General features: G+C 37.5%; 1 protein-coding gene across 2 annotated transcripts in view; it reads left to right on the forward strand.

Moving 5' to 3' along the window:
• LOC1279581 (uncharacterized) overlaps window positions 1–16,561 on the forward strand; it is a 38,264-nt gene that overhangs the window by 8,171 nt on the left and 13,532 nt on the right. For both annotated transcript variants that reach the window (XM_061656045.1, XM_061656044.1), the window contains exons 2-13: window positions 3,882–4,098; window positions 4,160–4,184; window positions 4,262–4,449; window positions 5,887–6,200; window positions 6,266–6,459; window positions 6,573–6,598; window positions 6,686–6,713; window positions 7,803–7,971; window positions 8,058–8,236; window positions 8,293–8,324; window positions 8,425–8,558; window positions 8,800–8,863. In XM_061656045.1, the coding sequence (XP_061512029.1) occupies window positions 4,033–4,098; window positions 4,160–4,184; window positions 4,262–4,449; window positions 5,887–6,200; window positions 6,266–6,459; window positions 6,573–6,598; window positions 6,686–6,713; window positions 7,803–7,971; window positions 8,058–8,236; window positions 8,293–8,324; window positions 8,425–8,558; window positions 8,800–8,863 (1,419 nt within the window). In that variant the 5' untranslated portion in view covers window positions 3,882–4,032. The remainder of the gene's footprint in view (window positions 1–3,881; window positions 4,099–4,159; window positions 4,185–4,261; window positions 4,450–5,886; window positions 6,201–6,265; window positions 6,460–6,572; window positions 6,599–6,685; window positions 6,714–7,802; window positions 7,972–8,057; window positions 8,237–8,292; window positions 8,325–8,424; window positions 8,559–8,799; window positions 8,864–16,561) is intronic.

The following is a 16,561-nucleotide window of genomic DNA, read 5'->3' on the forward strand; positions in this document are numbered from 1 at the left end:
CTTTCATTCACTTTCAACCTCTGTAATTTGAAAACTCCTCTTATTCCACAGTCCCATCGCCTCTCAAATAAGAGAGGGTTCACTGTAGTTTGTTTTTTGCCGTTTACAATAACCAGAAAATGGACCGACTCGACCATTGTGCCTCTCTGTACGTTGGCACGTCCATAATATCGGAGCTGTGCTTTTAAAGCGTAACTATAAAAGCGCGGTTAGTAGGATCGTGATCAACCTATAGAAAAGTGCATGCTGGAATATGTGCCGAGGGGTTTCTCATGCATGGAAGAGGCAAAAATAATAAACCGCATACTGTTTTCGCTACTCTACTACCGGCTACAGAAGTAATTAATGGTTGGTTTATATTCCTTCATATTTTATTCCATACGATTTTATCTTACCTTCCATCAGATTTCATCTCATTCGACTTGTATACTAAATACTTTGGCTCGAATACTTGAAATAGGTTTTATTATACTTTTCGCCCAGTCACCAAGCTCGAAAAACAGATTTAAAAGATGATATTAACGTTTGGTAAATTTAAGTTTGCCATTCTATTGTCTTATTCATTAACAGTTTATTTTTTAGATTTCTATTGAATGTTCGGGGTCAGTAAAAAGCCAGGAATCAATTATATTTTTTACAAAGCGTTATACCAAAAGTTCGTATTTGAATCAGATAAATTAATTGGACCGATGCAGTGGTACAGTCGTCGACTTGCTCACTTATCCATCATGGGTTGAAGTCCCGTATGGACTATGCCAGCCTCCTCCCATCCGTACGTAGAACTGACTATCCTGCTATGTTAATAATCAATAAGCTACTAAGAGCCAAGCCCCATTAGTGCTACAGGCAGGCCTTGGCCGACAACAGTTGCGCCAAATAAGAAAAAGAAGAACAAAAATGGACCACCCATGCTGTAAGGACTACAACAATTTATAGAGCAGTATACCTAGAAATCTGCGTCAAGTCATAGAGTATAGTCGCAACAAACGACTGCATAATGAATCCAGTATTTGCAAGGCGCTCTTCTCATTACAATGGGGAATTAAAATTCTGCGTAACATCTAGGCATATGTTGAGTATAGTGCAATTTATGTGCACTGCGAATATGAAGCCTCTATTTTCTGGGAGTGTTTATATACTTCAATGCACCTGCTTCCAATCTACACTCGTAAGCGTTTGGCGAATTAATTTATCTGAATGAAATATTTGCAGAGGAAACTAGGTACCATTTCGTCCTATGTTGATTTTTTAAAGGAAATGGAAAGGTCACTGTGTTGCTCGCAGTGACAAAGTAATCAAATTATCCCGGGAATGTTTCATTCGCTGTGTGCTTTATGTGTGCACGTTGTAGTGTTTGCTAGAAAATACGATGCAAACAATATACTGTGAACTGTCATATGAAGTAATGGCCACGTTTGTCACGCATACATCTAACATTGGTACAGGATGTTATAGCTTGATGCATTGTGTGCTGGGCTTTCGTTTATAAGTTTATAAGTGGATTACGTGAAATAAATTTCTTCTAATTTCGCACTACGAGAAACACCCGGTAAATATCAAACGCTCGACAAAGTTGTAACTGAACACGCTGAAAACCATCAATTCTGTAATCGTAAGATCGAACCATGATGTTTGTATAAATATACCACCATAAACCACCGAAAATTATTTAACAAAATAATATAAACTACCTGCTTAAATCAAAGTTTAAATGATTTACAGTGGCCGGCAAAATAAAGTGGCCACTACTCACAATTTTACATTTTTTACATTTTTTCCGTGAAAATAAAAGTTATTGTACTGCTTTATTTTTTGAAACATTGTTCGTGATATGCTTATTTTTTCAATCAAATCGAATAAATTTTTTTTAATGGCTCCCAGTTAGTCTTAATTTTAATTCAATAGAGATTTAGTGTGCAAATTTTAATGCAAATGTAGTGAAAATGACGTGATTAAGAAAAACAAAATATGTTAAAGCTCTGAAATACTCTTAGAAAGAACCAATGCCAAATATGTGCAGATAAACACATAATAAATTATGGCAAAGATCCTTAAACATGTAAAGAATGCGAGAGGAACGCATATAAATTATAAGTTTGCTGTTATATTTGTTCAGAAAAATATTTTCTGTAGAATGAATAAAGTGGACACTTTATTTTGGCACAGTGATTTTGATCAATTTTGGAAAAAATATTTTTTCTTGAAGCAAACTTCTCATTTTTGTCATGCTATGGTACTGCGCATTCTTAAGCATATCACGAACAACGTTTCAAAAAATAAAGCAGTACAATAACTTCATTTTTCACGGAAAAAATGTAAAAAGTGTAAAATTGTAAGTAGTGGCCACTTTATTCAGCCGGCCACTGTACGTGTTGATAAATTTTTGATTTGATGATCGTGTTTTTGATTTGTCGATTGTTGCCGACATAACAAATAAGTAAATCATTTCAACTTTGAAAACATGAAAGAATGAAGCCACAAGCTTTCTCTCTGGAGTAAGCCACTCTTACTGCAGTTGTCGAGCCTTGAGCGCCTGAAAACGATCGGTCTGCGAGGATCGTTAGGCTGCTAAACGAAGCTCTTCACAACCAGGCATCGCGGTAAACTTATCGGCAGAATAAATCGTACGATTTTATTTATAGTGACTTCATAAAATTTAAGATTGTGTGTATTTTTATTTTCTATTGCCATGGTGCCTGAAACAAAACATTGAAGGAGACTGTATATCTTATTTATATTTAAAAAGCTGCAAAAAATTTGAGCTATTTGTTGTGATTGAAAATAAATTCTGAACTTAAGCATACTTTCTGCATAACCACTTCTGTTGAGGTGGAAATATACTTTTGAACATTCGGGTAATTTCCCAACAAAACGAACAAATTAACTACGCACTGAAGTGATAAATTCAGCCTCTTTCCCAAACTCGTTCGAAGAGGAACGATATTTGCAGTTGCCTAAATACAACGGTTGCTTTCATTTATTTCATGAGTATCCTGCTCAGTTATACGTACAATAATGGCAAAATGTTAAAAAAAACATCCAGGGGAACCATCATTTTATGTTATTTTGACAGTAGCTACGATCTTTCCTGAATTCGATCGAGATTCTGATAGTGGCTAATTGTTTAATTCTTTTTCGAAGCAGGCTTGTTAATCATTTTTTATTATAATTATTTCATTATTATTATAAATATTCATTATTATTATTATTATACAGATTGAACTGAGCCAATCCCGTGGTAAAGTCGTCAACTCGCATGACTTAACAACATGCTCGTCGAGGATTCGAGACAAGAATGGACCGTCTCCCTGGTTTGAGTATCATTTACGTTACTGACCTTACAACCAATAAGACTGGAAAACGTTGAACAGAATTACTACGCTTTTTGCCATCCTTTGCATCCTTTGCAAAAATCTGGTGTCGACTCCGAGTCATTCTCCGAACGGATCTAGTGATACCCATTTTGCCGGAGTCGGAATCTGTCTAACAATAGTTGCAGTCGGATAGGAATCTTAGGTGCGTTCCAGAAAGTATCACACAGTTCCTAGTAAACACTTCTGCTTCTTTGGCACAACAACCATTGTCGGTCAAGGCCTGCCTGTAACACTAGTGGGCTTGGATTTGAGTAATTTATAGATTACCCATAGCAGGATAGTCAGTGTTACGTAAGGGGGCTTGGTCCATTCGAGGCTTGAACCCATGGCGGGTATGTTGTTAAGTCGTACGAATTGATGACTGTACCACAAGACCGGCCAAACACATTTCCTAGCAAATATGTTTTTATTTATAATTCATAAACGGTATGGTACAAACCGATATGTCATACACAGACACTAATCACAACTTTTGATATTTATCGTTTATCGTTTGTCATGTCATAGCGTGTGCCCTGTCGTGTGCCGTGTTGGATAAGTTGTGCATGAAATGAGCAAGCTACAACAGCAGCGATTGTACGTATGATAGGATACGCAAAACATTACTACCTTTGCTGTTCACGACCTCTCAGTCGCACCACCATAAAATGACATTTTAATGGAGGTTTTCAGCAAAAGCTTCAATCTTTTACTAATGGTTTTCACAGCACTTAACGTAGGAAAGGTAATGTAAGAGTGATAATAAGTTTAGTCGTCTTATAATAATATTCTCACCCTCGTTCCAGGTGTGCGCCACAGAGGAGCTTTACGGTAAATTATTTCTGTTTCTATTTTCATTTGTTACGCCAGCAACACTCGTTCCCCATTTCTCATTCTTCCATTGCCAGGACTGATGGTGACGCCGTTTCGCAGCGATCAGCACGTCAAGCTGCACGTCTGGTGGAACTCAACGCTGCCAGAAACGACCGATTACGTCGTGACCATAACGCATATTGATTCCGAAAAATGTATGCTCAAGGACAGCCCCTTTGAAAATCATAAACACATCAAATGTGCTCCGATCGTTGTTAGTGCGGTATGCATTTATAATGCTATGTATGCTTACTTTTAGCTTTTAATCATTCTTTATGTACCATCAAATCAAACTGATCCTGACTTTGTTTTTGCATCAAATGGTAATGTTCTATTCCTTCGGAGACACGCAGTTTACTTAATTAAACAATTCTTATTGCAAATTGCACTGATTTGGCATATTCATTGTAAAATGCAAAATAGATTCCCTTTTTGAAAAGCCACTTTGAAATGATAAATATTGTGAAATGCAGTCAGAATCATTAATGTTTTGGCTAAACCCATACATATATATTTATATATATATATATATATATATATATATATATATATATATATATATATATATATATATATATATATATATATAGACTGAAAACTGTGGAATTCGATTTACAATTAACAATTTCAGAACGATCTTTGCTTTGAAATAATAATAACAGAAAACATAAGAAATAAAACAGTAATTACAATAGTTTTTCTAAAACCACAGATGCTTTAAAATGAACATCAAGAAGAAGAAGTTTTGCCTTGAATCGAATTTATGCCTTATTGTAACTGGCATTAACGCATATTTGGTTAAACTTGAATTAATGTCAGCTATACTATTAAACCAAAAGATATCAGTTTCTGTTAAAGTACGATGTAAAAAAATACGGTAAAATAACATTTCACACAGAAGACTTTGAAAAATTGTTTCTGGTTATATCTAGGTCCAATATCTATATAAAGTTTTCAATACTCAAATCATATACAATGGAACCCCCCATAACGAAGTAGCGAAGTACCTCTTATAATAAGTTTTACGCATAGCGAGTAAACCTAAATGCTCAACAAATACTCCTTTTAACGAGAAAAATCTCGCATAACAAGCAATGTCATTCGTGTTTGGGATACATTTTTTAGAAGCCGTTGTGACATCAAGACCGCGCTCGGTAGACATTAAACATTTCTTTAATTTAAATGATCGCTCAGGTCTTTAGTTTAAATAATTAAACACGTAGAAGATCGCGCAGCACGAATGCTATTTAACATTGACACTGTCAATGATACAAAAAAACAGTGAACTACAAATATTTAAAAAAGTCTTAATATTATAACGACATTTTACATTTATTGTTTGCAACCAATTATTTCACTTTTTTCGTGAATTTAATCAATTTGGCATATTTATTATGCCAAATATGTTCTCAAACGTGTTGGTTCACTTTCTATTTGTATGCTGCATTGATGAATTATTGGAAAATTACCTTTTTCATGCATTTATGAGAAGTGTCCATCTTACCCGTAGTGTCCGTCTTTACCTACCTGCCCCTAATCATTATCAAATGATTTAAGTTAAATATTACTTTAATAGAATACATACACTTATGCTCAGCAAAATCTTTACCATAGGAAATATTAAACGGACATGCTTAACATACATATTGTTTTCTGCCAGGAAACTACGGAAGTTACAATACCATCGGATCTGAATGGCGTATTTAAACACACGTGTCCAATCCAACAGCACTGTACATATTCGATACAGGTAGAAACATTAAACTTACCCACCAGAGTGACGGATGTGATCGAGGTGCCAGACTGTGTGGAGGGGTTATGTTCCTGCCACTACGCTGAGCATTTACCCGCACTGCTCAACACATCAGCCATTATTAAAATTACCACTAATCAGCTCATCGTTAGCTGGACCCTCGGTACTTTCAATAAAACTGAGATGCCGGAAAATGTTAATCTAAAAGCCATATATCTTGGGTACGGTATTTTCCGGTTAACGGTTCGGATCGCATCAAAAATACAGAAATTTCTACAAATTGCAGCGTCCGACGTGGAACAAACAACGATCTTGCCTGGGGTGGTCAGCACTCCAGTATGAGAGAAATAATGCTTCCAGTGGAATCGAATACACACAGCTTCAACATTAACGATTTCATCGGCAGCAAGTATATTTTCGTTGTTCAGCTAAAAGTAATAGATACCAGAGACTGCGAACGCACTGCACAGCCAATACTTGGTAATGAACTAAGGACAAATGCTTCGCATTAAGTTTCCTTGCGTATGTAACCCATACATTTGTTTATTAAACAACACTCTCTTTTCCGGTGATGCGATGTGTCCGAAACATAGTGTCCCTTCCGGATGCCGAAAAGCGGGTATGTTTAACATCGTATCGTGTGATATCTCCTAAAAAAACATTCTTGTTTGTATGATTCTGTTTTTGTTTTCCATTTTTGTTCTAGCTGCCCAACGCAACTGGCGGATCTAAAGGTAAGCTTATGGTTTTCATTACTTACGACCCACATGATTAGACGAAGCTGATGCTGATATATTTGCCTACTACATCCTTATAAATCTTGTTAATGGGAACCACTTTAAATGGCAAAAACCGTCCACAAAGTGTTTGGGGTGTTTACTTTGTTTTAGCTTCAGCTTTAAGCAAATTAAAACCACTATGCTATTAAACATAGACATTGTGCAACAAATATAGATTAAGCTTGCCCTAACCGGTTATAATAATGTGCTCCCCCCCCCCCCCCCCACCATCTCTGACACTAAAATGTAAGTTATATTTGGGCCCCTTTAGCGACGGGTCCCCGCGGGCGTTGAATCCGTTTAAACCCACTAATAAAAGGATGATATACAGTCCTACGTATAAGGGGCACAATCCATCCAGGGTTTGAACTGACGAATGGCATGCTGCTAATATATGCGAAATGATAACTGTGCCATGGAACCGTCAAATCGCTTTTTTTAGTTTTCAAAATTTAAAATCTTGCAACATTTCTGTTTGTTTTTCTTGTTGTGTTCATTAATGGAGACGCCTGGTGTTTGGTTAAACGTGTGACATATTCCAGTGAATGTCAAGCTTTGGTTATCATAAAAGCCTAATTAATTTAAAAAAAAAATACTCGTAAAGTTTCTCGTTGATGAGAAAGATTGATAAACAAAGTTTAAAAAATCTTTTACGAAATATATGAGGAGAAAAGAGCGGCTCTATTCACCAATTTAGTAAAGCCAGATAACAGAACAGCAGAAAATGTTATAACAACTTCTAATGAAAAGCTTTTTTATTTATAACAAGATTCATCTCCTTTGTTTGTTTGTTTTTTCATCATTATCCAACAAAGTTACTGTAAAATTATTGCTTGTGTATGCCTGGTCTCTTCACATTTTCGTAACTTAAAACGTTCACGGTCGTGTTTCTTAAAAGTAATGTTTTAGAACACGATTTACAGTTATTAGGTATTTTGTAGAAAATATGCAACACTTCAGCTACAGTTAATATGGCTTATGGGACCAATTATCAGTGGAGTGCTAATTAAAACAAATATCTCATTGCTTGTGGCTTGTTTCCAGGAACCTGTACCAACGACACCGTATGTAACTGTGAGCGTTTGAATAGGTTTCCTGATTTTCTGCTTGGCTGTCGACACGAAGGATCTGAAATAATCGTAACATGGCGTACTTTAAAACCCGTCACCTGGCGACAACCATCGTCAACTGATATCGTTCAACTTCAACTGGCGTAAGGGTTTACAAGGTCAAATCAAACACCAACGCTCTGATCTAATGATGTATGTTTTGATTTCACTGTCTCTATTGCATGCTAAGGATACGTTCAGAGCTTACCGGAGCAATACTCTGCTCCGTTTCCGTAGATCCCATGGCCACCAATACCCACACATTCTTCGTTGATGAGATCGTACCAACTAGCAGCACCAGTTTTGTGCTAACTGCTTCTTTCATTGACGGCAATAATTACTGCGAACGGATAATACCTACCTATAAAAGTAAGCATGCGTCCCACATTATTTAATTTCATTAAACTAATCGTTTTGTTTTACAGTTCCTCCGAACCTTACCTCTACATCTATATTGGTGAGTTTTGAGTGGTGTGTTGTTTGTGATACTGCCCAGTTATTCAGCAAAAAGTTATGTAACTCTTGTACGTGTTTTCCGGTTCTTCTTTCTTCAAAAGGTACCGGTAATATGTGTGCTAGTCGCGGTTATTACTGTTACAGTATTGGCAAGCATTTTATTCATCTACTACAAACGTCGTACGAAATTTCGTTGGAAAGCAAATAATTGGAGAGGAGTTTATGTGCGTTCCAGGTAACTTGACTGCTTCATGTATAACATTTTATATGAGAGGTCTAGAACTCGACGATCGAACTAAAAATGTAAACTTCAATAGTGAGGGAAGTTTAACCAATAAGCTTAAATCAACGTGTAAACAATGCTATATGTTATTTTGAACCATTGAAAACCGTTTCGAGACCGCTATATTATTACGATTATGGAGCTTCGAACTTGGTTGTTCATGTTTTTCGTATTTTGATAATTTTAATTACAGTGGTGATCATCATCCACAAGTGGCAATGGAAGAAAACAGACTGTACATAGATATGGACATTTTGGTAAGTAAATTAACATACAATGAGACATTACTGTTCTCCACGTGTTTAAAGCAATTGATATATGATGATAAAAATACACACACACAAATCCGATATGGGGTCCTGTCACAATACTTGCCAGCTTTTTTAAATGGAGTTTGACAGTTGGCGGCTGTAATCATGTCAATACCACACACAAAAACTAGCGTGAATCATACCTTGTTTTTTATAATCAAACTTGAATGTCACTTTTTGACGGAACGGTTGAAACCTTTGCTCAAACAGGCTTTCTGGAGGCTTGACGAATACACAAAACACTCTTAAAATCTTCATTCAGAAACAGATGCGATAAAAATCAACCTTCTAAATTCATACAGCCCACCTGTATACCTGTATATTATACCCACCACTTAGATCTCTTTTCTTTTCTTTTTTTTGGCACAACAACCGCTGCCGGTCAAGGCCTGCCTGTACCCACTAGAAAAGTGGGGCTTGGCTTTCAGTGACTTATTGTTACCGTAGCAGGATAGTCAGTCCTACGTATAAGGGCACGGTCTATTCGGGACTTGAACCTATGACGAGCATGTTGTTAAGTCGTTCGAGTTGACGACTGTACTACCAGACCGGCCCGCTCGATAGTTGTTCGAAAACTACGATATAATGCAAACAGCTGACAGGCTGAAATTTCAGCCTACGAACTTAAAACGGAAAGGGCCCCATTTTCAAATTTCGCTCAAATTCATCCACGAGACGCATGATAGATTCCGGACATTCTTTTTTGATCGGAGAGATGGCAAAAATAGAGTCCACATGAGATTTCACTATTAGATATTTGTTCTCATATCTGGTGCATAGTAAATCCCAGGCAACGCTGTAATTGGTCCGCACATTCGGTAAGCTGAAAAATTTCCAGATCCGCATCACTTAGAACGGCATCCAGTCGGTTCATCTTTCAATCGAGATGATCGCGCACTCTGGAAGCCTTTTCATGTTCTAACATGTCACTTTTTCTCGTTCCGAAACCTTTGAACGGTTTAGAGAGATCCATCTTAGGCCTGGGTCTATGAACATGTTTCGGCAACATTTGTTCCATGGCAACATTTCTGGATGTTATTTTTTATTCCAAAAACTGTGCTCATATTTACTCACATAACCATTTTAAAATTAAGTTGAAATTATTTTTTATCCGTTTTGGTATGCAAACATGTCCAAAAATGTGCATGCAACAAAAAAAATAATGAAACAAATCGATTTGTTTCTCTTGTAACAAAAATGTTCCCGCAACATGAGTTTGACAGTTAGTCCATACGATTTGGCAACAAATGTTCCCGCAACATTTTAATAGACCCGGGCTTTAGACGTCGACGGCATTTGTTCACCAGGTGTGTAACTTTTTGCTTGGTCGCCCACTAGATCGGCAACTTTTACCGGCGAACGTTCCACTGACATTGTTCTAATTGTTCATCAACACTTTTCACTCTCGTTATCATTAGGTTTCGAATCGAACTAAGCAAAACTGCTGTTGGAATTCGGTTCGACTAACTAAATGTTCGAATTCGGTTAGAAGGACCAAGCAATTATTTGAATTTAAACTTATAAACTAAGACTTAGGGTTTTTCTGCTGTGTCAATTTTGGTTTATTTGTGACCGACCGCGTCGAGTTCTGAAGATGGACTAATTTCGTTTTGGGTACGCTCGTGATTCGAAATCTATCTGGTTTGTGGCTGAAAGATGAAAATTCCAGGAAGTGCATTAGCGCAGACAATTGTCTTTTGTTTCAATCAGTGCTGCAAAATGTCATGAGTATCACGAGATTTTCACCAACGAAAACAATGAACATATCCGTGGTAGCTTGATGCTCATTGCTGATAGTCAATAAAAGTGCGCCATGACATGCTGAACACGACATGTGAATTCTTGAGTCCAACGCGATACTCTGACTGACAAGCTTAGCTTAATGCCGGCGCAAGCATTATCATGATTTTTTTCTGGCTGTGAACAGTGCTGCCAAATGCCACTGTTTCAATCATCAACACTCATGACTGAAACGAAGCTCAAATCAGATCACGTACACAACCAAGATGATCAGTGACTATACTCAAACAGTTGGAGAATCAATCACATGTTTGGTGACATTTAGATTAGCACCCAACTTTTGATCACTCACTTGGTCACGACATTGTTGTCGGCGATAATCGCGACATTCTTGGAATATACTTGGTGCGTAGGCTCTATTAACAAAATGAGCATGCTTTCTCCCTCTATCTGTTTTGATTATCTGTCGGGTTAAACAGAGCGAGAAAACATGCTCATTTTGTTTCTTGGAACCACTCGCACGCAATGCATATCTCCCGTGACCATCGCGATGATCACCGACTGCAAATGTCGCGACCAAGTGATTGAACACGAGTTGGTTGCACACAATGTCACCAAGCATGAGATGGTCGCACCAACTGTTTGAGGCTCGCCTCTGATCTTCGCAGTAGAGCTCGTGACGCTGAGATGATTTTGTTTCAGCCAGAATTTTTCATGATTATGTCAGTGACATTTTGCAAAATTTATCACAGCAAAAAAAAGTCGTGATATAGTGACTGACCAAGCGATGGTCGCAAACATGTCATGAGCATGTATTAGTCACACCAATCGTTTTAATTATCACCTCTGATTGTCACAATTGAGTACGTGACGCTGATATGGATTTTGTTTCAATCAGATTTTTTTATGACATTGATAGTGTAAGACATTATATTTTATTTTCTGCACAAAGCTACAGCATACCGTACAAGTCCTATCTTGCCGACTTCTAAACATCGTCTATCTGCCCGTCTGACGTTTTTACCAGTGTCAAAAGTGACACACAAACTAAGGTTATTAAAGTGTGACGTGTGTAGCGAGGTTTATATAACTAGCGAGCTAAATTCAATGTTTACAGCTCGGCCGTTCCTGACAGTAAATTGTCCTCAATTTGTTTCTATAGTGTTGCTGGGGGTTTCAGTTAAAGGGTCACAATTCACCGCAATCCACGACCTCAACTTGTCTGACTCTAAAACGCTATCATATGGTATCTGACTTTGTTTAAAACCATCGACATCACGGATTACGTAGCGATCATGTGGCAATCGTTTATGTATGATATATGGTCCTTTAAATTTAGCTACAAGTTTTTTATTTGTATTGGGAGTATTATCTATGTTACGGATGGCTACTAAGTCTCCTTCTTCAAACTCTAGAGCAGGGCGATGTTTCTTACAAAACTGGTTCATGTTTACTTGTTGTGACTTGATTATGTTTTCTGAGGCCTCAGAACGTATTTTTTCAAAATTTCTAGGGTATTCAATACTTCCATCAAGATATTCTGTCAACTCATCAATGACGGTGCCGCGCTGTTCAACACCAAACAAAAGAATGGATGGAACATTTTTTGTTGACGAGTGCACAGTGTTATTCAATGAATATTCTACCATTTGTAATTTTGAGCTCCAATCAGCATGATCTAAAGGATCAGAAATTTTGCTTATAATTGGTCTTATTACTCTATTTACTCTTTCCACTTGACCATTTGCTTGAGGAGAAGAAACAGCAGTAAGAATGTGAGAAATATTATTATTTTCGAGATATTTTTTAAATTCATTCGACGTAAAACACGTAGCACGATCACTCACTAGTCGTTTTGGCCGACTGTAATAGGCAAAATATTGTTTTAATTCATTACATACTTCTTTACTACTTGTGGACGTGGCTGAGTATAGTTTTGTGAATTTTGTAAATGAATCGATGACTACAAGTAGAAACTTTTTCTTTGATTGCAGGGAAGGTAGTGGTCCTAGATGATCTATATGAACTGTATCAAAAGGAATTGGAGCTTTGTATATATTGTGTAAATTACGCTGTTCTTTCCGTGGTGGTGCGGAGTAAATTATGCATTTGAGGCAATTTTTTAGGTAATCCTGCACATAGTTTTTCATTCCAGCAAACCAATAGAACTTACTCAGTTGGGCACAACATTTATAAACACCAAGATGGCCAATTTTTTCGTGAATGTTACGAATTAAGTTGGTTATCATGCCTTTAGGAACAAGCAGTTGCAATTTTCCTTGGGAAGGTTGACGGTACACAGTCCCATTCATTAATAAATATCCTTGTACTGTATTATTTTCAAGCCTAGTTTTTAGTGTTTGTATTTCGGGATCCTGTGACTGGGCAATTTGTAACTGGAAGTTGATGTCAATGTCGTCGACTGCTGCAGCTACATTGCTACGGCTGAGAGCATCAGCATGACTCATTACATTGCCGGGGCGATATTGCATTGAGTAATCGTAGTCCTCCAAAAATAGAGACCATCTGGCAATTTTTGCCGAACAATTGCGATTCTTTAGGGTCTCTACTAGTGAATTGCAATCCGTGACTATTTTGATATGGATACCGTGCACGTAGGAATGGAAACGCTTAAGGGCATAAATTACCGAAAGAGTCTCCAGTTCGTAACTATGCAGGTTTGCTTCACTTGCAGAAGCAGTTTTGGAGAAATAAGCCACCGGGTGGAATTTTCCATCATCTTGCTTCTGTAGGAGAATCGACCCAAATCCTATTGAACTCGCATCACAATGCAATTCAGTCTCTCTGTTGGGATCATATATCGCTAGGACCGGAGCATTTAACAATTTTGTTTTTAATTTATTAAAAGCGTCTAAACAAGTTTCATCGAAAACGAATTTTGTGTTCTCCTTCAACAAGTTACTCAAAGGTTTAGCAATATTAGAAAAGGATGGTTCAAAGCGTCTAAAATATGAAAAAAGACCCAAACAGCGTTGCACTTCTTTAGCTGTTGCGGGCAATGGATAGTTCTGGATTGCTTTTAAATGATAGTCACTTGGATGTATTCCCTTAGAATTCACATGGTACTCTAAATATTCCAGATCACTATGACCAAATTTGCATTTATCCAAACGCAGTTCAAGCCCGTTTTTCTTTATCGTTCGCAAAACGCTATTAAGTGTTGCTACGTGTTCGTCTATATTTTTTGACGCAATAATTATTCTTACTGCTGTTTCTTCTTACTAGCACATTCTTACTGCTGTTTCTTCTCCTCAAGCAAATGGTCAAGTGGAAAGAGTAAATAGAGTAATAAGACCAATTATAAGCAAAATTTCTGATCCTTTAGATCATGCTGATTGGAGCTCAAAATTACAAATGGTAGAATATTCATTGAATAACACTGTGCACTCGTCAACAAAAAATGTTCCATCCATTATTTTGTTTGGTGTTGAACAGCGCGGCACCGTCATTGATGAGTTGACAGAATATCTTGATGGAAGTATTGAATACCCTAGAAATTTTGAAAAAATACGTTCTGAGGCCTCAGAAAACATAATCAAGTCACAACAAGTAAACATGAACCAGTTTTGTAAGAAACATCGCCCTGCTCTAGAGTTTGAAGAAGGAGACTTAGTAGCCATCCGTAACATAGATAATACTCCCAATACAAATAAAAAACTTGTAGCTAAATTTAAAGGACCATATATCATACATAAACGATTGCCACATGATCGCTACGTAATCCGTGATGTCGATGGTTTTAAACAAAGTCAGATACCATATGATAGCGTTTTAGAGTCAGACAAGTTGAGGTCGTGGATTGCGGTGAATTGTGACCCTTTAACTGAAACCCCCAGCAACACTATAGAAACAAATTGAGGACAATTTACTGTCAGGAACGGCCGAGCTGTAAACATTGAATTTAGCTCGCTAGTTATATAAACCTCGCTACACACGTCACACTTTAATAACCTTAGTTTGTGTGTCACTTTTGACACTGGTAAAAACCCTCACTCAGTTCAAGCCCGTTTTTCTTTATCGTTCGCAAAACGCTATTAAGTGTTGCTACGTGTTCGTCTATATTTTTTGACGCAATAATTATGTCGTCCAAATAAACTACAAGTTTCCTTTCATCTATATACTCTCGCAAAACTGAATTAATAAACCGTTGGAATTGTGAAGGAGCATTTTTCAATCCAAACGGCATTCTCACATACTCATATTGTCCATCTGGTGTAACAAAAGACGTATATTTAATGGAGTCCTCATGCATTCTAACTTGATGGAATCCGCTCTTTAAATCCAAGAGAGTAAAAACCTTCTTATTGCTGAGATGTTCAAGACACGTGTCGATTAATGGTAAAGGGTAGTTATCCCGTATCGTGATTTTGTTTAGAGGTCGGTAATCGACACACATACGAGTCTCACCGTTCTTTTTGCGAACTAATACTAACGCAGAGGCATATGGGGAACTGCTAGGGCGGATTATCTGTTTTTGTAAAAGATCTTGAACTATGTCTCGAATTTGATTTCGTTCAGCATAAGATAATCGCCTTGGTTTACAATAGATGGGAGTACTATTTGTGACACTAATTGTCATTGAATGAACGGGCTCCGTAATTGACTCTGTTGACACTCGCAAATACCCCAGAAATTATTTCCTGTGACTGTTCGTGGTTTAAATTGGAGCCTACATCTATTTTTGCCTCCTCGGAACTAATGTCGATCGCACATAACTCGCTAAATGTCGTGGTTATATTTTCAGAGACAGCATTATTATTATCATCAACCGAACCAATGGACTGCGAATGAATATCCTCCCCATTCTTACAAAAACCCCGCAAAATCTCTAAATGTTCAAGACGCGCTCTCATGTGTGGTTGAAGTTCGTTTTTATTTATGGTTTTGTAATTCATTAAACTTTGTTTGGAATAACGGTAACGTATGTAATGCAAATGAATATTACATTTTTTTAACAAATCCCGTCCAATGATAATAGACCATGCCATTTGTTTCTTTGGAATGATGATAAATGAATGGTTAACATAAGTGTCACGAAAACGAATTCTTCCTTCTGCATACCCTAGCGATGTCAAAGGTTGATTTCGTAATCCGCGGAATCCAGAAAAACACGAATTTTGGGCAAGAGTCGGGACAAGCTCTTCGCTGACAAAACTCCTAGGGCTATCCGTATCAAACAAAGAAAGAACACGTGAGGGCAAAATCTTGAACTCATTAGAGACTTTGAAAGCAACACTTACCTCCTGAATAGCTTCTATCTGAACTGCGCTTTCATTATAGTTCGGTTCGTGGATAACATTGTTTTGATTTGCTTCACTATGGTAGAGGGCAGCCGACGTCGATTGAGTACGATGAGTGCAATCTCGAGCAACGTGTCCCATATTTCCACATAGGAAGCAAGACCCATTTCGCCGTCGTGGTTGCTGGCAGTCCCGTTGATGATGCCCGTAGTTCGAACAATTGTAGCATTTTATACCTCCAACATTGTCAGGTCTGGTCATTATCCTTGGTTTGAATGAAACTGACACCGGTTGTAAACGTATCGATTCGTATTTTTGCAGGGCTGTCTTAAGTTCGGTCAAAGAGTTTGCAGAAAAACGAATCGCAGCAGCATTCACAGGATCTCCAATTCCATCGATTATTATTGAAACTAGTTCTTGTTCTGATATTGTGGCGTTTTTAGCAATATTTTCCATTTCTAGCACATATCTTATGGTGCTTTCTTGAGGAAGAAGCTGTCTACGGCGAAGCTGATGATATACACTCTCCGGTGAAGGTTTAGTTGAGAAATTTTCCAGAATTTGTTGTTTTAACTCGTCGTAGCTTGTAAACACTATATATTTTGTCAGCATTGCAGCGGTACCATTCAAAAGTCGGAGCGTG

Source organism: Anopheles gambiae, chromosome 3 (assembly GCF_943734735.2).
Source record: "Anopheles gambiae chromosome 3, idAnoGambNW_F1_1, whole genome shotgun sequence".
Taxonomy (NCBI): domain Eukaryota; kingdom Metazoa; phylum Arthropoda; class Insecta; order Diptera; family Culicidae; genus Anopheles; species Anopheles gambiae.